The sequence below is a fragment of the Nasonia vitripennis genome, chromosome 4, assembly GCF_009193385.2.
Source record: "Nasonia vitripennis strain AsymCx chromosome 4, Nvit_psr_1.1, whole genome shotgun sequence".
In the NCBI taxonomy this organism is placed as follows: Eukaryota; Metazoa; Arthropoda; class Insecta; order Hymenoptera; family Pteromalidae; genus Nasonia; species Nasonia vitripennis.
The window spans coordinates 17661464-17683390 of NC_045760.1; the positions used below are offsets into that span (position 1 = coordinate 17661464).

A 21927-nucleotide genomic window follows, 5' to 3' on the forward strand; every position below is an offset into this window, starting at 1 on the left:
TTTAACTAAATGTATTCGAAGTAAAAACGGAAAGCGGTATAAGAATTTTTCTCATTTATTTTCTCACATATTCTTCTTTTCGTTTTACAATCTTATAATTTTTTATTAAACTAGTAGAGGAAAAATGAAATAGGCAAAAAAAGAAAGAGAAAAATACACTGTATAGTCGAGTAGAGATGTGAAGTGCGATGTGGGATGACCAGGCTTTTGTTCCATTCTTCATTTAAATTATAATAATGTATAATTACAAAGTAAATTAAGTTTAAAATTATAATTATATGTATATATTGCTCTCTTGCGTGCATAAATGTGGTGCAAAGCGAAAATGTCAAATGTAAAATTCGAGATATTCGCTGAGACGCCATTTTTTGTATTATATCATATATTATTATGACGACGTATGACGCGATGACAGTCGATCTTTCTCTATTCGATGAATCTACCGTCGTAGAAAATGTACCTTTAAATTATGTATTTTATGTACAGATATTATAAAGTGCAGTATATTGCTCCGAGTTAGCGAGCTCAAACTTCAAAAATTTGAGCTCGATCGAACGTTTTTTTTATATTTTGTTTTTTAGTTAAAGTCATTTTTTCAACGTTTCAAAGAGAGAAATTTCAAATACGATGGAAAAAAATTACCAAAAAGATTGCCAAAAGAGTGACAAAAAGCAACGTGAAAGACGGGTTCTAAAAAAAAAAACAAACAAAAAAAGAAATAACTAACATTTCAAAAGCATTAAAGCCTCAAGCCAAAAGGAAAACTTATTTCAATGCCTATGGTTTCGATTTTCGTTGCACACATTGACTTCCTTGAAACATATTACTCGATTTTGATGTAAACATTTACAATAATCAAAAACACGATTTTATTACAGATGAATATGTTATAATTACTGCTTAAAACGAGTTTTTATTCGGTTACAGTGATTCTTTTTTTAAGATCTCTCGTAGCTTCGAAAAATATTTATAAAAATAAATACTTTGAAAGTTCACTTCATTTCACTACAGTATATATTGATATATATAATATATAATATTCATAATAAATAAGTAATAAATCAAATAAATAAATAATTTGTATGTTCATTATTTTATAGCTTCGCATTTAATCTTTCATTAATATAGTAATTACGTTAAATACGGCCATCTTTTATCGTTGCGAGTTGATTTTGCCGTATTCATCTTTTTTCTCTCCTTCTCTCTTTTCACTTTGTCACTTTTTATTTTCTTTATACTTTCCTTTCATAAAAAAATAGGCATGTGACATGCAATTTCGAGTAGTACGAGTAACACTTGCCAGATTATTCCCTCCTCTTTGCAAAAAATCTATTTCGTTCAACTTCATTATTTCGCTGCAGTGTTTGCGAACACGGCTATCGCAAAGTTAGAAATGCTTGCGCGAAAGTTATTACATATAAAATTCATGATTTTTCGCGACAATGATTGCTTTCATCTTCGTTTTGTCCTCTCACGACGATTAAAAAAAATAATAATAATAAAATACTCATCATTACCATCATCGTCGAAAATATAGGATATGGCAAAATACTCTGTATTTGGCATACGAATCACTTTAGCGTGTAAATTCCACCCAATTGATTCGTTTTAAAAAGCTCATTAAATTCTAGTTGATTACGTGTGGACGTTAAATTCATTTTGTCATTCGGATATGATTTCGATATCGTATAGTCTCTTTAAGTTTCTCCGTGATAAACAAAATAAGACTTTGATCTATTGTCTATATTACCGAAAAGACTATAAGAGTATATAAAATGTATAAATCGCTAAAAAAAATTTTGATTTAAAAAATCTTCGTGTATGCTTGATCATATAAAAAACCGATTGATTTGATTCCCCACGGTTGTACTGCTATTGTGCGTTTATCGTCTTAGGTATCCTTGTATACATTTTTTTCTCCGCCAATATGTAAACAGTTTTCTCTCCCTGCTTTTTTTTGTATATATTTAAGTACTCGGATCGCACTTGCATCGTATCGCAATTATATCCGTGACTGTTAGCGGCGATGCGAGCAGAGAAAATCGGTCGCATGTGCTGACGAATCGCGCTTGAGAGATCCTAAAATGTGTGTATGTACGTATTTACTTATATTATCTTGCTTTGCGATCATATTTGTTTGCGTGTGTTTTATGATTTTTAACTTCTGTTTTTGTTTACGTTCGTTTTCGCTGAGCTTATAAATCCGACTCGCCATAAAGAGCGGTCGAGAACGAGCGGTAGTCGAGGGCACCCGCTATGGCACTTGGTCCCTTGTACGGCGGCATTCGCAGTATGCAGTATTCGGCCTGGTCGGGCGGCAGTTCTCTCCTCAACTCGTCGGCCAGAATGTATGGCTGCGTAGTAAGTAAAATATGATCAATACAATAAAATAATCAAATAAATAAATGGTAATAAGCAAACCATAAAAATGACAATCAAGTTCATATACCTTGTCGCCAGCCAGAATGCGGAAGCTGTCAATGACCTGCTCGGCGGTGTCAGTGTCTGTCGACTCTCGAGTCATAAAGTCGAGGAAAGCATCGAACTGCACGTAGCCGGAATTGTTGGGGTCGACAATGGCAAGTATGCGCTGGAAGTCGATATCGCCTTGCCTGTCCTTGCCGATCGAGTAACCGAGCGACACCAGGCATGATTTGAACTCTTCGGGTGACAGACGTCCCGTTCGGTTCTTGTCAAAGTGGTTAAAGCTACTACGGAATTCGCTTAGTTGCTCTTGCGTGATACCCTGGAATAAAAAAATTATTTAATTTTACTGAAACTCAGTACTGATATTTCGACTATTGAAGCAAAAACTTTCTGGCTCAGAAAATAATTGAAATGTTCTCTCACCAGAATCTCGGTATCATAAATAAACGCGACAAAGCCAAGCTGTTACAAAATAACCTAAATACGTGCCCGCACGCACGCACAAAAATCGTATATAAACTGTCGAATAGGAAGACTAGTTTCTGGAGAGCATCCAATTTTCTCGATTTTCGAAACACAGTCCACATTACCTTGGAGTCACGCGTGAGGATCTGGTTCTCGACCTCGTTGATGTTGCGGTTAATGGAAGTAAGCAGTTGTTCCCAGCCGACGCGCAGTGTTTCCATGGTGTACTGAGTGTAGCGGTTCTCGAAGATCATACCTTCTTGTACAGCCTGGTGGATCTTCTCCAGCTCTTCAAGATGGGCCTTATACGCGTAGACCGCTTGTTCGTACTCCTTTAGCCGGTGCAGCTGATCCTCCAGTGTACCCTGTACAGCGTTAAAAAATGTTAGCTCGTAACATTTCGCAATGTTTCGTTCAATGGATAAAGAAGTTTGTATAAGTCAAGAATTTTTATTCACTTGTAATCCAAGACCGATGGCAGTAACTGCATCCAGTTGTCGTTCAATCCATGGTCCAACTGCGTTTGCCTTCTCAGCGAACTGTCTACGGAGTAGCTCATTGTCTGTTTAACGAGTTAAGGAAATATCCGGCTAACTTGCAAATACACATTGAACAAAGACTGCTAAAAGTAATATTTTGATCTTTCATTGAAATGTAAAGGATACTTTGTTGTTTGCGTAACTCTGCAGCCAAAGTGCCGTCACGCTGTGGCACCAATTGTCTGACGTCGCTCCATTTCTTGGTAAGGTCCTATAAGATTTCATCAACAACATGTAAATCTCGTCTTATCAATGAACTCAAATTTTATTTGTCCGTAAAATTAGACATACCAAAGCAGTAAGAGTAGTGTAGGGATTCTCCAGTCCTCCAGGGATTTGGAACTGCTTAACAATGGACTCAACCTCGCGAACCAGGCCGACGATGGAATTGTATTCTTTGTCGGCTTCGCCGAGGGTAGCCTTGAAAGCAGAATGGGCGTCCATAAGACCCTGGATCTCTTCCATCGTGTGGACTATGAACATGTCCACGAGATCCTCCCGTGTTCCGTCCAACCAGTTGTTGAATGGCTACGAGATAAATCATCGAAAATCATCAAAATTTTTACTGAATTCATGAGTATTAATGAGAAATTAGAAAGATCATATAAGAAAAATGACTTACAGCGGCTCGCTTGGCAAACTCCAAATGAAGAACGTCGATCTTTTCTAGAATGCGCTCGGCTTCGTCGAGAGCTTGACGCCTGCGTTGGGTCAAGGTTCCAAGACGGTCCCACTGGTCGCAGATTCTCTGGCATCTCGCGTTTACGGAAGCACTGTCGTGGTACTCCAGAGTGCTACAAATATCGAGAATTTGCATTATAATACAACAATAACGCTGTCGGTAAAAAAGAGTATCTGTAAGTTGGCGACTCACTTGAGTTCTTGAGCAATGGCTGCGATCTGCTCAACACGATCCTGGTGTGCGGCAAGATCGGATTCAAAGGCCTCGTGTTTCTTTTTTAGAGCTTTAAGCTCGTTGAGCTTGCACTGTCTGAAGTGCTGGGAGGTGAGCATCTCCTCTTTACCGGCAGTCCAGTCCTCGTGGGCGTCGGCCTTGTGTTTGAATTTCTGAGCCAAATGTTCAAGACGTTCGAGTCTCATCATCTCCGAGAGTAGCCAGTCCTCGAAAGCCTTCTCGGCAGTTTCGAGACCCTTCCAGGCCTTGTTAATGTCCGAGACCATCTTACCCTCAGTCGGCATATAGGCTGGTCGGTTGCTCAGCCTCAATTTGGTCTGGAGAGTATTGAAGTTCGTTTCGAGCTTGGCTTTCTGCTCAACACGTGGAGGCTTGTGCTTGCGCCTGTAGGTACGGTATTCCTCGAGCTTTTTCTGGCAACCGGCGAGAGAGTTGTCAGTTTGACGGCTGTTCAGCCACGGCATCGTGCGCCTGATCCATTCTAGCAAGTCGGAAGCGAGACGCTCGTACTCCTCCATGAGACGCTCGTTCTCCTGGTTCACTTTCAGCACCTTGCAGATTCTGTTGGCTGCTGTCTCAGCCTGAGTTAAGAAAGTTCGAATGTTAGTGTTGGGACGAATTAGATTAGATTTTGTAGTGAATGTTGGCGTTCCTTTTTACCGACGTAGTATTGAGTAGTAGCATACGATAAAAAGTGCGAACATTTACCGCAAACGTTTTGAATTATTCAAAAAGAAGTTACCAAGTTGTCTACCATATGTGACTATAATAGAACGTTTACTAGTTATGAATTTACAGCGCTGCATTTGCATAGACTATAAGCTTAAGGTCAATAACTTGAAACATTTGAATTCTCGAATAACTCAATCTATCAACATTAGCATCTTCTTTTTATGATTTAGTATCTCATTAGCATAAAGAGAAAACCAAACGTTGAGAGGATGTCAAAAAGGATGAATTAGTTAGAACAAAAAAAAAAGAAAGAAATTCACACACCTTTTGAGCACCACTGAAACAGTGATAATACGACGACACGTACGTCATAACGGCTCGCTCGTCGGGCATAGCTGTGTTACGCATGTCTAGAAAAACACAGTCAGAACAAAAACTCAAACCCATGCATTGGTTAGCGCATACCATAGTCGTTGCGTATTTCGATATGCTTAGTTTTAACAGTAAATGTCAAAGAAAAAAGACGTTCTCTTTGTTATTTCGTGATTGATAAGTCAGTCGTCACAGAACTTTTGGATGTCCGAGGAAATTAGGAAAAGTTGCTATTGCACAATTTAGCAGTATTTAGTGCGAACACTGCTAAATACATAATAGCACGTTTGAGGAAAAATCTTAGATATCTTGTTTAGTCGATAAATTAAAATAAAATTTTAACTTATCAGTGAGTCAAGATTCTAAAATTATTTAGATTGTTGGTTGGTTTACATGGAAAAATCAGGAAGAGCAAAACACAAGCAGTTCACGCAGTTAGCTGCTGACCTGCTGAGCGCCTTGGAAGGCATGATAGTAGCAGGATACGTAGGTCATGATAGCCCTTTCGTCCGGCTTGGGAGTGTTGATCAGATCTATATCAGAATAGAATAATGTGCAGGTAAATAAAATAAAGCAAACTGTCAAACGAATGGTCATCGGTAAGTTCCTGAAAGGTGTAAGGTTTGTTTACATATTTTCCCCAGAGAAAACTCGAGGTAATCAATTTTTCTTTGTCGACCAAAGTGCGAGTATTTTAAAAACTAGAAAATTCGACCTTGCTTCTAACATATACGAGCACCTATTCAGCGACTGCATTAAAAGGCGCTAAACGAACGTTTATAACCGCGGAACAATAAAAACACAGCCCGTGAAGTTTTAAACTCCGTGACGAACACATTGTTCAAGAAGAGGACGATGGCGACATTATAGAAAACCAATTCACCGTTGCTAAGCGTTTGTCCGACTCGAAAAAGAAAAACCGATTTCTGAAAACTATCATTATAAGAGAGTTAAAAAAAAGAAATAATGGCCCAGATGGTGTCTTCCATACCGTCGGGATCCAACATGCGAGGAATGTCGAGGTACTTCTCGGCGACATCGAAGGCCGTGTTGAGGTTCTCGAGTGGGTTATCCTTGCTGAGCTTGTGATAGTCGATGAGGTCGGGTCGGTGGCGATGGATGAGGGCGCAGAACGCGAGACCGTCCTTGAACGAGAGGTGGAAGTTCTGGACGTTGACGTTCTTGTAAGGCGCGGTCTTGCGTTGACACCAGAGCAGCAGACCTTCCTTGGCCGTCATCTCTTCTACAGAGATGTCCTGGATGGCGAAGCGCAGAATTATCGTCCAGATCATGCCGAGGGTCATCTTGAGGTTGCCGTCAACGATTTCTGCGTTACGAATGATGGAGGTGCGTATACCGCGGTTAGATCTCTTATTCTGTACACGTCTTATCGGACAATGGTTCTACTTTATCGACTTTGCGTGAATTGATTTTTACATTTGTCTATATAAGGACGTCGATGAACTAGAACTCTTTTACACTACTTTAAGCTCCCGTGAAACGTCGAAGGTTCGGTTTGAGCGAGCTTACCTTCGGCACCAATGGACACGAGTTTGACGCCCTTGCTGGCAATGTAGTCCAGAGCTTTGTTGACATTGGCGATCTTGTGGAATCGCATTTTGCCGCGATCGGGCTTTGGTAGGGTCTCGCCCGAGATGACCTCGAGCAGGAGCATGAGCTTCAGGCCGTTCCTGAAGTCCTCCTCGATCGATTCGATGGCAGTGCCTGCCTTTCGTAAGTGCGAGTTGCACCATGCCGTGAAGGTCTGAAAAATGAACGTTTCGTTATTACTACTATCACAAAAATGAACACATGTGTCATTAACATTATTAGCTACGCCTCGGAAAAACGCCGAGCGATAAATACAATAACGATCGCGTCGCGTCGTAATCCCGATTATAAAATGCATGCTTTATGTCACCCCCTTATCAGATAATCATCAAATAGGAGCAATCGGGATTTTATCGAACTTTTATCGCATCGCACTCTCTCTCTCTCTCTCTCTCTCTCTCTCTCTCTCCTCTCTCAATAAGCCATACAATTCACAGCCTCGGGTATATGAAACTCCGCGAGGACAATCGCGACGGTAGATTCGTGCGATTAGAAACGTGCGACCCAACTTGAATCTCGACATTTTGATTTCTCTCCGTTTCACCTATGCAAAAACTCGTCGCTCGTATGAATGTGCACACAATGGGCAGAAGCAGAGTTGCTGATCGTAGCGAAAGAGGAGACCGCCGGCGCATTTCGCGCCTTAACCGTGGTGAAAATGTACGCAACGCGCGCTGCGTTATGAATTCCTTCGGATGCTTTTTACCTCGCCGCGCTTTCGTCGACTGGAACGCGCGGAAAAGTCGCGCTATTTAACCTCTGTCGTGAGACGCTGGGAATGTCGCTTTTCACGGCTTATAGCAAAATTGGAACGCTGATGCGCTTCGCGGAATCGAGTATATTTGCATCGACGCTGCGAGATAAATGCGTGTCTATTTGGAGCCTGTCATTTTCTCTAGAGTGTATATACAGATGTAGCCGCGGTTTAACACATTTTTCCGATCGAGGAATGCCCATCGGATGCCAACTGTATCCGTCAGCATTTTTTCCCCGAGTTTTTCAGCCACTGATACAGGCGTGTTGACGAAATATTCGGTTAAAATTATCTGGTTACAAATGTGTCTGAGCTCGGCAACAGCTGGTTGAGCCATATAAAGAACGAGCCGCGGATTTGTCGCGCATCCGATGAGGGAACCCATTGCCGATACGCTGTACGCTAGTTCAGTAAATGCAGAGAAACCGATTTTTCTTTTTTTGTTTCTCGCGTTCGTCGCGCATTTTTGTTGTGCAGGTGGATATAATTACGCTGAGCCTCAAGGCGCTCAAAAATATACATCTACGTGCGAATGCCGGCCTATGAGGACCGGTTGCTAGAGCGACGACAGACGGATGAAGGTAATTCTTAGCTAATTTTCGGAATTTCAGCTGTCTCGAAAACACCCGAAACTATTTGCGTGTGGAAAACGAAAGAATGTAGCCTCAACATGGGTTATGCAATATTAGGCGCATGGATCGGAACAATCGTCTTCCGCGGCAAAAAAGCCTCGTATCCCCAAGTGATATACCCTAGACGATTTCTCCCTTTTCCCTGTATACCTGTATACGCGTACTCGAGGAATCTCAGCTCTCGCTCTGGGACTCGTGGAAAACCGTCTCGGGATTTTTCTCGTCTCTCGCGAATTCATAAGACGAGATCGCGCGCTTGCGCGCCTATGACTGCTCGCTCACGCGCGATGCTGCTTTGTGTATATTTTAGTAACGACCCCGATCCCTCCTCGCTATATATATCTAGTGTGTCCTGGTTCTTAAGGCGAGCGCGCGAGCGCGACTCTTCCTATATCGGCGCAGCTATCCGCGCAGCCCGTAATGCTTTAATAAAGTCGATCTTTTATTCATCGGCGCTGTACACTGCACTGCTGGGGGATTTCGCTCTCTGTGTGCTGCAGTATATGCACGCATTGTCGTTTGAATTCTCGTTCTTTCTTTTTATCGTGCCGCGCTCTCTTGGTCTCTCGCCGGCTGCTTTCCGCTGTTTCTCTTGCTTCTATTCTGTGTTCGCATAGAGATCTTTTTTTTTAGACGCGGCGCGGAGGAGAATATTAGCGATTTCACGAGAATATGCCGCGCTAACGATAGTCGGAACGGTATACGCGATACTGAGGGATGTGGTTGGATTTTCGAAAATCTAATATGTTATGTGTTTGAGAAATTATCGCAAGGAGAAAATTCAAGGCGTCGCCTTGCTAAACAGTTGCCCGTAAGACGAAAATTTAACGGCTAGCCAGAAATAATGGATGCAAACTAACTTGACGCCTCAATGGCGCCAGACGCTCTCTCAGATAAGGGCTGACATCGTGACCTCTATAAATAAACAGTGTCATGCAACAAACGAAAATCTCAAGAATTCGTGTAACGGATGGACGGCTATTTTTAAGCGGCTTTTTCGTAATTCTGTGTGTTCTTATAATGGGTGATAAGTCTGTTCTCGTGACATATATCGATAATTTTTCACTTAGTTATATCTGTTTTCAGACAAATTTAACAAATGTTCCTAACATTTACAACTTTACTTTCGACTTTCATTTGAATCACGACACAAACAAATATTTTTCACGTCGACAATCGGAGTAACGATTAATCTTTTCAATGTCTATCCGATTCCAGAACATTTTTTCCTTCGAAAATTCGTACAGATACTCCATTTGAAAGTCCTCTCCCCTCCAGCGAAGGACGTGTCCGCGACCGGGCCAAAAATTTTGCGCGGGAAATCAAAGCGGACGATGTCAAAGATCCGGCGGATCGACGGCGGCTCTCGCGTGGCGCTAAAAATGGATTTTTTCCGGCGTGAAAAATATTGAGTGAAACTTAATACGGCCGGCGTAAAGCGCACGCCGCGGCCAAAATTGGACATGAGCCACCCTAACTTCAACTCTCGCTCTCTCGCACTCTACGATCTATTTGTAAGACATCGGCTCCTCCCGCGCGACGACGGCGGCTGCGGCGAGTATCCGCGCGCTTTCGAAAAACATTTACCGGCTAGCGTGCTTTGCTGCTTGTTAAATAATTTTTATCGATTTTTCAGAGATCGTTTATTTTTTGTTTTACTTTGAAGAAATCTGCTTTTTTTCATTTTGCTGATGCCGAAGGTATTTTGAGAAGATGAATTTACGATCGTTTTCGGTCAAGCTGAACGAATTACACTGTACGCTGAAGAATTTTTTACTTAATAAAGGTCAAGGTCATCGTGAAGATCGCTAAAGTGTAATCGATATTTGTTCGTCGATAAGTTCCTTTTTCAATCGATAATCAAGAAATGGGCAAAGACAATCAGTTGCCGAGAGTTTTGCTCCCAAAGCACGATAATTATTGTACGCGTTATTAGCAAGATAACAATAAATATTTCAATACACACACGGGTTTGCCCCGAGGCTATAATTAAACCGTGACCAACAGCTTTATTCGATCTACCACGTTAATCTAGTTTTCGATTCGTATAATTTTCTCTCTAAATTTGAAAAAGCGTAGATCAAAAACTATTCTTCATCAATTAAGCTGTTACAAATATAGAGAGCTCGATGCGATCGTTTACTCGAGGATTTTCCCGAAGCAATAAACCGTTAATAATCGAAATTCCTCTCTCGTTTTTTCCCAAACAAACTTTCCCCGCGGACTTCCTTCCTGCAGTTACGCAACGCGCGCATAGGAAAACAACGACAAAACCGTACAGCCTTAATATAACCCCGAATAACACACACGTCGATGATAAAAGAAAAAGAATGTAATACGGCTGCCGGTGGCCACGTGCCGCACGCATAAAAAAGGCGGCGAAGCGTGGCGCGGCAAAAAGTATCCCCGGGAACATCTGTTCCGCGCGCGCGTGTGCAAAATCGGGGGAGAAAGAGAAAAGAGAAAAAATAATTGCCAGCGGATTGAGATGAAGGGATTCATCGGTGATCGCCAAAGTTTTGGTTGAGTGAATCGGTTTTTCGGATTGAGATACGTAATTGAATGACAGTACGGGATCTTGGCGAGAAAGCTTATGTTTTTCAGTTTAGTACGAATAAATGAAACGAAGATTTTTTTGTTGCCTTTTTACCGATTTCTGAAGTGACCATCAAGATCAAAGAAACAAGAGCGAGACTATTTATTGAATACATAACATTTCAAATATTCTGGCAAAGAGATCGGGTAAAAGAAACTCGAAGATCGACCAAGATTCAATAAAGCTTAATCAACGCCAACTTGGCCACTCCGGCAAACAGGTCGTAATGAAAAATCGACAAAAACGTTGCAAAGTCGATCATCAATTTCAGATGGTGCAATAACAAAGACATCCTAGTACACACGGTATATAAGGGTCCCGTATCGAGCGAATTTCCCCTGAGATACCTAAACGCTTTAAACGTCAGCGATTAGAGCCCCGAAGACGTTGGCGCTTTATTTAACGATCGGTGACGCATACCGATGGATATCATCTTCGTGGAGCGCTGCAGGAATGCGAAAAGAATCGTGAATAATAATTGACACGCCGGTTTTCAATTGCGCGAGTTCTTCTCCGGAACCTATGTTTAGTGGGGAATATATTGTTGCTGCAGTGTCGGGAAGACGTTTTTTCCGTTACATGGGGCGGAACGTTGAGTTGAGTTGAGGCTGGTTTGATCGTTACTTATACATGCTTGGTTCTCTTACTTTCGGTTGATTGGATTAATTGAAAGTCTCGCTTATGCTTTGCTTTGGGGATTTCCTGCACTTATTATGCAAATTAATAACGAATGACTTCGATTTGCTACTTTTCAACGATTGTGTTTAATTACCTATTTAGAATGAATTTTAGTTTCTGCAGATAGAACTACTACGAAAATCAAGTGTGCACATGTTGAGTTTCATCTTGGTGATCAAAATAAGCCTAGTACTGTTTTTATATTTCCCAACAATTAGAAAATACAAATTCTCTAAGCTAGTCTCAAAACTCTGAACACCAAAAGTTCCACATCTCTCCATTCATCACAATTCCTGCACGAAAATAGCTCAACGCAACGTTCATTTCCAAAGACAATCCAACTTCGCGATGTTTTTTGCTACGCTTTGAAGCCTACACAGTACTTCCTCCTTCGCTCGCGCACACGGGCCGAATTTATTTTCGAGAGCAGCAGCAGCAGTAGCGCGTCGTTTCGCGTGGCAGGTGTTTCCCGGGAGAGAGAGAGAGAGAGAGAGAGAGAGAGAGAGAGAGAGAGAGAGAGAGAGAGAGAGAGAGGAAGCAGGTGATTTTTGACGCCGGTAAATACGCTTGGCAGACTCGGGCTAGTAGGTACGTACGTACACGCGCGTTTTCGCGCGAACTGAGAGAAATATTGGTTCCGGGGAGTGTGCGTCGTTTATTTTGGGCATGATTTTTAATTTATGGTTATGCCGGGGTAAATTTGACTTCGGGCGGGATTGAGTCGTTTGTTAAGAAGGGATCTGCTTGCGGCCGTGATGTTATTATGCAAACGGATTTATAAGTAATGCGTTTGTTTGCAGGAAGTCGTTTTCTATCTAAACTTCCATTGCGCTCGCGGTGTCGAAAGTTTCAATTAGATTTTAGCTGTTTCACAATCGAAAGTTCGCTCGACCACTTCAGATTCGCGAGAATCAAGTGATGGAACGAATGTTCCCCTTTCAATGTTAATAATAATAACAAATGATAGTGTAACAGCTCCATTACATTCCAACAGGAGTCCCAATCGCTGCAAAATCGCCGCCTATTAACCAATTTGAAAGTAACGACAGTCAACAAACGAGGTCCTTCGCTTTGGCAAAAAAAACCCACCCGACCATTTCGAAGAATCGACGCACAACTAGGCTTATCTCTATATACCCACCAGCCGCAGAGCAAAGCAAGCAAACCCACGAGTAAGTACACACAGCGCGAGAGGCATAAGAAAGTGACAAATTGTGGGCTTTTACTAAAGGTGTCTACGCAATTTGGTTCGACGCGTGCACCTAGTGGCCCTTATCTTATCGTCCTTCGCCTGCGCGCACGCGATAATAGAGACGGCAAACGAGCCGATTCCGTTGTCTTCGTAAACTTCCTGCTGATGCACTCGACTATTTTTTGCACGTTTGAGCGGAGGAAGAGTAATTTTGCATACGCGGTGAACGCCGGAAAATCGATTTTTTTTCACGCGAGCGAGGAAACCAGTTTGCGTTTATTAAACGTTGATGTGTACTCGCATATGTATAATGGGGACGGTTATTGATAAGCCATTTTATGCCGATATTAGTTCAGGAATGTCGTGCGGATGGCGAACATTATTAAGATAGGCAACGGTGACGTATAAGTAGACTTTTTCCAGAAGCAGTCAGCTGTACGTGCACGCACAGTGCATTAAAGTATCTAGTTTAGATGCAGCGTCGGCTAGGAGATCGCTACACAAATACACGTCAACGTATTAAAGTTCTTCGACTTCTGTTACGAATTTCGAGATGAAGCCAATGTGGTTTGAGCTAATAACGAACGCGTGAAATAGCACCTTGCGAAACTTGGTCGTTTCCAATGCTTTAGAGTATTTAATGCAATATAGCCTTACTAAACTCAGCCTGCACTATATACCCGTATAGACAGACGTGCAAGTCGACGAGCCAGACATTATAATATACAAGACGGACGCGGAGGGCCCGGCCGTTAGATTTGGGTCGAGGCGCAGTTATGATTTTCCCAGCCGGCGACGAAGACGCTCGTAAATAGCGCGAGCGCATATAAAGAGTCGTCGTCGCGTGCACTCGACTGAGAGAGCTGCTGCTGCTGCTGTAGCTACAGAGCTCGCTGTCGATGCGGCTACGGTTTAACGACCTCGTTCTTGCCGTGCTCGCTCGCCCGCGACTTTCCGTTAATTTGCTCTCTGTCTCTCTCTCTCTCTCTCTCTCTCTCTCTCTCTCTCTCTCTCTCTCCCTCTCTCTCTCTCCCTCTCTTTCCTTCTCCCTCTCGGGATCGCAAGCCTAACTAACTGGATTCGCGCTTATCTCTCGCGAACTTGCTTCGTACGAGAGAGCCTACGTACATGTGTGTATGTACGTGCCTACGTACATGTCTGCTGCCGCGCCGAGAGGAGAGACGATGCTGCGGCTGATTGGTGCGAAGAGCAAGGACGTGGTTTAGATTTCGACCCTGCTGTTGTATGACATGGGTTTCTCTTTTCGTTGCTTCTAGCCTGCTGCGTATTTTTTGGGGCGGGGGAGGAATTCGAATGTTTTGTACAGTTTGTTGTATCGATGCTCGAATCTTGTAACTCTGAGACGAATCACGAAAACTAAGCGAAGTACCCGCCGCGCACAACTATGCATAATGGAGCGACAAGGTTAGCTACAACAAATGAACTGGCATCTTGTTTACGATTCGAGCGTGACCTTCGCTTTGCCGAAGCAAGGATGAGAGAACAGTTTTAGATGCAAGAGTGCAGTAACGGACTGAAAAATCGAATAACGATGCAGCTGACACCTTTCTCGCATGTTTTCAGAACAGGACGATACGCTTTGTATTTGTAAAGATACACGTTAGCCACATTGTCAAGCATGAATAATGACTATGGAAGCTTCTAAAGCGAAACGATTAACTATACACAGTTCGAAAGGGTTCAAAGTCAATGTTAATTTGGAATCAGTTAACGAGATCGCAATAAATCTAGCATATGAGTTTTATGGAGTTTTAACGACATTAAGAACATATCGGAAATCGTGGAGAATGTCAGGGTCAGCGATAAGGAGGATAAATCAATCGATATCTCAGTGGCATGCCTCTCTGTAATTGCATTTTCCCGCTTAATCGACAACTTTCATGAATGATAATTGATTTCTCGCGGGTTAAAAGAGACTGAATAGGAAATGACGAGCAAATTTATCGCTGCAGTTATATATGTTCAGCGTTTTTTTGCAGCGATCCTTTATCTGAAATTCTTAGGTTACTATATAGCAAACAAATCATTACAAAATCGTTTGCTGAAAAAAATTCAACGCAAGTATTTGAAAGTAACCTTTTTCTTGATAAAGTGCATTTCCATAATTTAGACATAAAACCCAATTCCTCGACATCAATTCGCAGAAGTCGAATAACGAGAGCCTCATTACACGCCGCGAACCTGATGCTTATCGCTAAATGCTCATATCTCGCACTTTTCAACACGCCAGCGCACCGAGCCGTTTGTTTACCCGGAGAAAATAAAAAAAGAAAGAGAGAGAATACGTATAAGCCAAGATGTGCCACGAGCATCTCTTACAGAGTGTACAAGTCAGAGAGAGAGTGAGAGCGAGAGGGAGAGAGAGGCGCGTCGGGCGATTTGCGCCGGGTGTATTTTTGCCGCAGCGTCGCTTTTAGAGCTGCGCGCGATGACGCAACGAATGGAAGCCGACGCACGAAAATCGAATCACGAGGGAGTCGGACGAGAAATGATTTTCGACGCCTCGACACGAGCGCGCGGAGAGAGTCGTGCTATTGTGACTTGCAGAAATATATATGCGTTTGCTGTCGCTTTTGTTAAACATCGTTTGAAAAACATGCTTCACAATTAAACATTCGTATTACGACTTACCAAAGTGGGATTGGATCGCGTAATTGCTCAATACACTGACCAAGCCATTTTTCTCAAAACTGTTCAAAATTCTAAAATGTCACGGTAAATAACGCCGCCTTCGAATAAAATAATCGTATTCGAGGTCTCTAAAGAAACATATAGCTGCATAGAAAATTTAACCGTTTATATACAATACCTATGCAATAATATAGAGGTAACAACTATATAAGTAATCGCAAAAGCATGACTCACCCGGCGATTTGCGAAGAAAGATCAAGAGTGCCTGATGTTTATTTTCCGCGAAAATAGCCAAATAAATTAGCCCGATAAACGTTTCCTTGAGCGTAGCTCTCTCTCTCTCTCTCTCTCTCTCTCTCTCCCTCTCTCTCTCTCTCTCTCTCTCTCTCTCTCTCTCTCTCTGCCAGCAGAGTATTTGTCTCGAGAGGAACAAAATAATAATACTCAACTGGCACCGAACGCACATAACTGCACATGCGGAATTTTCACCGGCCTTTATTACATAAAACTCTCGAGGAAATTCGCGAAGCTGATTCATACGAATATCTTTGATACGAGTATTTTATATACAACCCAAACTGTCTAAGAATAAAAAGCTATTTTCGAGACAAGTCGCTGCTTTTAGGCGAGTTTAATAGACACGCCTCATAAAAGTTGAAAATATGTAGACGGCGGCGGAGTGCGAGCTTCATCGAGAGTGTATAGCTATAAGAAGAAGATACCCGACGACAATGTCAGGCTTCAATCAAAACTCGAAAGTGCTGCACACAATTATTTACTTCTCGTAATAGTTGCTGCGGCGATAAAAATAATTCTGTCGACTGGCGAACGCTGTACACTCTTAAGCATAATATCTAAGACTACACTTAGCAACGTTTATTGTTATCTGCAAACATTTATCGCGCGGTGGGAGATACAAAGAAATAGAATATGCCGGGTAAAAATTGCGCTAAACGCCAAGTGTTTTTATAACTAAGATGTAAACTAAGAACTCGTATTTATAGCTCAATATCATTCATCACGTAAATCAAGACAGCTGGGCTTCTTTAATAGAGCCTGGCTTGACGGTAGCGGCGATATTTTGCACTCATTAATTCAAAATAGCAGTTCAGAAGGTAATACACGTGACACGAATCCGCTCATAAAATTACTCTGTGAAAGAGGCAAGAAGAATTACGACTGCCCAAAATCTCCTCCCCTGTTAAACTGAAATTATACTTCAGTCGACGCATCTGATCACAAAACGCGATGACTTTGTTTCTAAGATCAATCTTCCAATTCCTATGATTAAGCAACGCGAAAATACCATTTCTCAATCAGCCCCGAGCCCAAAAATACCCGAAAGCGCGGCATATCCGGTCCATGCATCCGTTCATTCACTCATTCATTTCGGCGTAAGCCGGCGCCCGCGTAACGAGTTATACAACGGCCGATTTTTGAAACGGCGCCCAGAAAGTATACACCCGTAAGATCGTGTGCGAGGAATGCGTGCGCGGTAGCGCGGCGCATCATCGAAAGTCGTTGCAGGGCCGCAGGAACCTGCTTCGAAAATATTATATAATAATTGCGCGGCGGATTGCTGTCGTGAATGGAAAGCGCCATAAATAAGAGTGAAAGACTGTGATCAGTGAATGGAGGCGTTTACTGATCGATGGATTTTACGGGGGTATTGATTGATGACGAGTTATTTCATCGATCGATCTGCCCGAAGGATTATGATATAATTCGAAGCAGTGCATCATCGTTAAAATAATTCGTTTATGAAAAGTAAATCTTTTTCTCCGATACGGTTCTATGCGCGGCTGCTAAATTAAGTGTTTAGGATTCACTCTCTCGATGCTCGCGTGCTGTAGAAGCTTCACCTAGTTTTCATTTATTTGCATCGAAAGATAGTTGATTGTATGTCAAGATCGCGCTGTATTTTTAGCACCTAATTAAAGCTAATGATCTCCAGCAGCAGTTGATCGGCATAATTTGTTTCCTTTTCTATATTTTTGTTTACGTTTCTTCTATATATATGAACATAGTTTATTCAATTCAAAAGTTTTGCTAAACATTTTGCTCCGTCAGTTCAGTGAAGTCTTTTCTGAATCGAAATGAGCAGATTATAGAGTACCTAGTACACTGTGGGAAGGTCAATAGAAACTGAAAATGTGCACGAGACAATGCAACAGAGTACGAAATTTAATCAGAAAGCAATTAGCATAATTATACTCTCGAAACTTGGCAATGCGGTTAAATTCCATTAAGCGGTAGAAGACACTCGAATCGAAGAAACGACGGGGCTTGGCAATTAACGCAAACGAGGAATATTAGAAAACCTTGCTTTTTGCCGATAACACCGGTGAATCGCTTATAATTATGATTGCGATGTGCTACCAGTGCAGCAAACGCAAACGAAAATTCATCGCTTTCTTTTTTCTATGGTTACAAAAGATTAATAACGATCTTCGTATGAACCAGCCTAAAAAATCATCAACAGGCAATACCAGGGAAAAACGTCAACCAGATAAGCGATCACGGTAGATAACCTAACCCAGTTCCCGCCAAGTTCGCCTCGGCAACGATAAATAACAGAGACGCCGCAGCCTTCTCAAAAAATCGTTAATTCAACGTCTAGATGACGGCCGATCACAAGCCCAGCGCGAGCACATAAGCCAGGGTCTAGAAGATGTTGGTAGCACGACAATCGCGACTTACAAAGTCAAACGACGAGTGGGTCACCCGAATCCAATCTGAGATTTGGCTCGTCGCCTGGAGGCCTCGCAAAGGTTAACGATCCTCTCCTGCAGCAGCAGCCGCGTCGCTGCGTCAAAAATTGGACGATCGCGCGCGCGCCGCCGCCACCTCGATATGTACACCTGATGCAGCAATGCTTGGAAGCTATCACCTTGACTTGAATTATCTAATCTCGAATCGCAGATTCCTCGGGCGGATCCAGAGCGGAACGACCAGATGCGCTTCTCTCTGTGCGCTGCATACGCGGAATTATTTCTCACGAGATACCGATTTTGCCAGTTAACGCAGTATTATTTTTAATGGAAAATAAACATTCCATTCGAAATTTCATATCGAGAAGCTGGTGGATATAGGTAACCGAGAAAACGTTCGCATTTGCGTAATAGATCAACAAGATGCTCTACTAGGGTGAACTGCATGCGCGCGGTGATTCGCAAATCACTCGATCGTAATCATTTAAACGAGGAAGGTCCCGTTGAACTATATATAAGTTCTCGATCGAATCAAAAACTGCTCCCATCCTAGAAAATTCTAGAAGACGATCTTCCTCCTTCGTCACCTCTCACGAAAAACAACAGTCCCAATCAAACTGAAACCCGATTCCCTTGTCATCCCACTTCATCACCCACACAGATCTCTAGCAGCGACGATTTATCGGCTCGGCTTATGTCCACCTATATTACAATAATAAAATCGCGTATAGTCACGCGCACGAGGAAAAAAGAAAGACCAGTAGCGACAGCCGAAGAAAATTTTCGGCCGCCTCTCTTTCTCTCTCTCTCTCTCTCTCTCTCTCTCTCTCTCTCTCTCTCTCTCTCTTGCGCGCGCGTGCCTCATCATCAATTTATACGAGAGTTTATTTCTGAGAGAGGTGGCCACAACGCGACCTATATTTCTCTCATCTCAACCGACGAGTTGTTCGTCCGCTTCGTTCTCGCGACGATGATTTCCGGTTGAGTTGTAGGCTTTCTCGAGATGACGATGTCGAGCGCAAGGCGTCGCTGACTAATATTGGCGCGTCTCGTTTCCTTTTTTTTCTGTTTTCATTAACGTGTGTCATTAACGGGCTATTGGAGATATTTGTTTTTCAAGGGATGACAGCTGACGTGGACTGCTGCTACAGACAGGCGCGCGATGGTTAGTGCGATTGTTGAGGCAATTAGAGATCGGAATGAGCGTAGTGGGACGACGCTGTATTTTTGTTTAAATGACCAGTGCAACCGGAGACGTTTGCACTTTTCGTGGGTTTCGAATGTACCAAAATTAATTTTCGAGCGTTGAGAGATGTGCTCTGTTATGACGCTACTTTTTTCTTATACTAAGTAATTAAAAATTTGTCAATCGTTACATTGACTGCGTGACGTGCATCTATTCTTGGTTGAAAACAATTTTCAATTATAGGATGGCGAGATATTCTTACTGCGAAGCAATCGAACAATCGATGTGCATCGAGTGAATCAGCAGGGGAGAATGCTAAAAATATTTGAGTGAGAGCCATGGATGACTAAAGAGCAAAAAACTCAGTAGTGCACTTGTGATTCCATGACAATAATCCAAACTAATTACAAAATCAATGAGGCAGCTGATAATACGGTTCTTAAATCAACAACAGATATGAATCAAGGAACTAGTGATGGAGTAACTCGAGACTACTAATACTTGCAAACACTTGAGCAGATTGAAAATAGTCTTGCTTCAAAGAACTCTATACAGTTTAACTTTGAAATTGGAGTGAAATTGGAACATTATTTTCAATACTTGATGACTAAGTGAATGTACAGGTGAAATTTTTCCTGTGTGGAAAAATAGAGAGTGAAAGTTTTATCAGTGTACAACTTTTGATATGAGTCATTGGTTTATTATTTTAGTCATAAAATCCAAAAATACAACTTGAAGGGCTGCAGCGGGTGCCCAGGAAAGCCTTGAATGTCTGCCAACAATTGGGAAAACGTCAAGAGTCACACACTAGCAAGCAGACGACGAAAAGATTAACAGAAAATAAGAGGAAACCTTCAAAGTGCTCTTTGCTTCTGACAGTTGGATCGTACAAAAGCTTCTGACATAACCCTGGCTTATCATCGCCTGTCTGTGTGTACACTCTGCTGTAAAACTAATAATAAAGAGCTACTCCATGAAACTTTATCTCCTATCATGTAGGGCAAAATAGTTTCAATTACTTGCACAATAAAGCCAGTCTTTAGAGGTGAATTTGTGCTCTTGGCCTTATCTTGAAAAAATTTCCTCTATCACAGATGCTAAGTATCGATGCGTGTTGAAATCTCTGTCAGTGTGCATTGGAAAAGAAATTCCAAGTGCCTTATCTGTCTGTACTAATAATAAATTTCAATTTCTTGAAAAGTAACGGTCTCTCAGCCAATTGAAACTCAAGATGAAACTTGAACCAAAACAACGCTGCACCAAAATAACCCTGCTGTCTATTTTTTGCCCAAAGATTGTTGAGTCGAAAAAATTGAAGCACACAGATAAAAATAGGCCGAACGGAGAAAAAGTGAGTAGCCAATGCTAGGAGAAATTCGGCAACCAACTTTCACACAACTGTCTTTATTTTCCAAATAATCCAAAGCACACCGTTCTATAAATATCCAGACATCGGACTCCCAAAAGTAAAGCAGCACCAGAAGAAGAGAGAGAGTCCGATGGGATGTCGCACTAATGTACACGTAGAGAATCACCAGAGACAAGCACTGCACAAACTCACTTTTTTCTGCTGCTTCTCCCAGGCGGGGTCGAGCAGTCCCTCGCGCTCCCATTCCTCCTCGGGCTCCATGTAGCCGTCGCCGTAGGCCTCCATGTCGTTCATCCTGACCTGCTGCTGTTGCCTCGAGCCTCACACAGATACGTAGATATGTATACGTCCGTCTGCTACTGCTGTCTCTCGTTCGCTCGTTCGTTCCTTCGAATATACTTATATATAGAACACTCGTAGCGTTATCACATCTCGCGCGCGGGCGCACGTATGGGACTCGCGGTGCCTCTACTCTCTATATTTATATAGCTACTAAGTACGTGCATGTGCACCGCCGCGGTGTGTATACTCCTTTCACTGACCTAACCTTTTCCTTCCTTCCTCTCTCTATTTCTCTCTCTCTCTCTCTCTCTCTCTCTTTCGCCGCTTATTTTTCTTTTTTTCTTTGAGGTTAAAAGCCCCGCACTCGCGAGAGAGAGCACTGTGTGTGTGTGTATCGTACGGGGTGAATATATAGAACGACAACAACGCTGCACCGGAGAACAATATAGAGCTATCTAGCAGGGCACAACACTCGAGAGGAAGAAAGGAAGGAGAGCAGAGAGAGATAGAGAGAGAGAGAGAGAGAGAGAGAGAGAGAGAGAGAGAGAGAGAGAAGTATACACAAGCGCGGTGGCGATTTAAAAAAAACTGTTCTCTTTTTGCAGGTTAGATGGAGAAAAAGACGAACGAAAATAGAGGAAAAATATAAGGTGTAAAAAGTACAAGGTTGGTCGAGCCTCGTAGTCGTGGTCGTGGTCGTAGTCGTCTGTAACGCTATCCGTGCGTGTCTACGTGAGCGCGGGCGCGCCTCTGCCACGAGTCTGACACACTGGGGATTGCCGGCGCGGCGTGTCTGTGCGGCGTCGCGGACTGTGCAACAGCGGTGCTCTCGCACTGTGCCTCTCCGCGATATTCTCCCCCTACCCATACGCT

General features: G+C 42.6%; 1 protein-coding gene across 3 annotated transcripts; it reads right to left on the reverse strand.

Annotated features, from left to right (window-relative positions):
• Positions 1–39: 39 nt before the first annotated feature.
• LOC100118107 (alpha-actinin, sarcomeric) lies at positions 40–21926 on the reverse strand. Of its 3 annotated transcripts, XM_031929172.2 has the most exons (14): positions 21718–21926; positions 20965–21159; positions 6922–7156; positions 6383–6718; positions 5835–5924; positions 5344–5429; positions 4306–4928; positions 4054–4225; positions 3723–3959; positions 3558–3642; positions 3351–3454; positions 3018–3257; positions 2450–2746; positions 40–2354 (listed from the first exon to the last, which is right to left on the reverse strand). In XM_031929172.2, the coding sequence occupies exons 2-14, from the start codon at positions 21064–21066 to the stop codon at positions 2196–2198; spliced, it is 2766 nt and encodes a 921-aa protein (XP_031785032.1). In that variant the 5' UTR covers positions 21067–21159; positions 21718–21926; the 3' UTR covers positions 40–2195. The 3 variants fall into 3 exon arrangements, with proteins under 3 accessions (XP_031785032.1, XP_031785030.1, XP_031785031.1); XM_031929170.2 differs by lacking the exon at positions 5835–5924; XM_031929171.2 differs by lacking the exon at positions 5344–5429 and having other exon boundaries at positions 5839–5924.
• Position 21927: the final 1 nt, after the last annotated feature.

Excerpts from the sequence above, each read along its gene's own strand:
- LOC100118107 (XM_031929172.2), bottom strand. The coding sequence starts at position 21,066 with ATGAACGACATGGAGGCCTACGGCGACGGCTACATGGAGCCCGAGGAG. Across the intron at positions 4,929-5,343 it reads GTTTCAGTGGTGCTCAAAAG|GCTGAGACAGCAGCCAACAG; the intron begins GTGTGTGAATTT and ends TTCTTAACTCAG. Across the intron at positions 3,258-3,350 it reads CCATCGGTCTTGGATTACAA|GGTACACTGGAGGATCAGCT; the intron begins GTGAATAAAAAT and ends AACGCTGTACAG.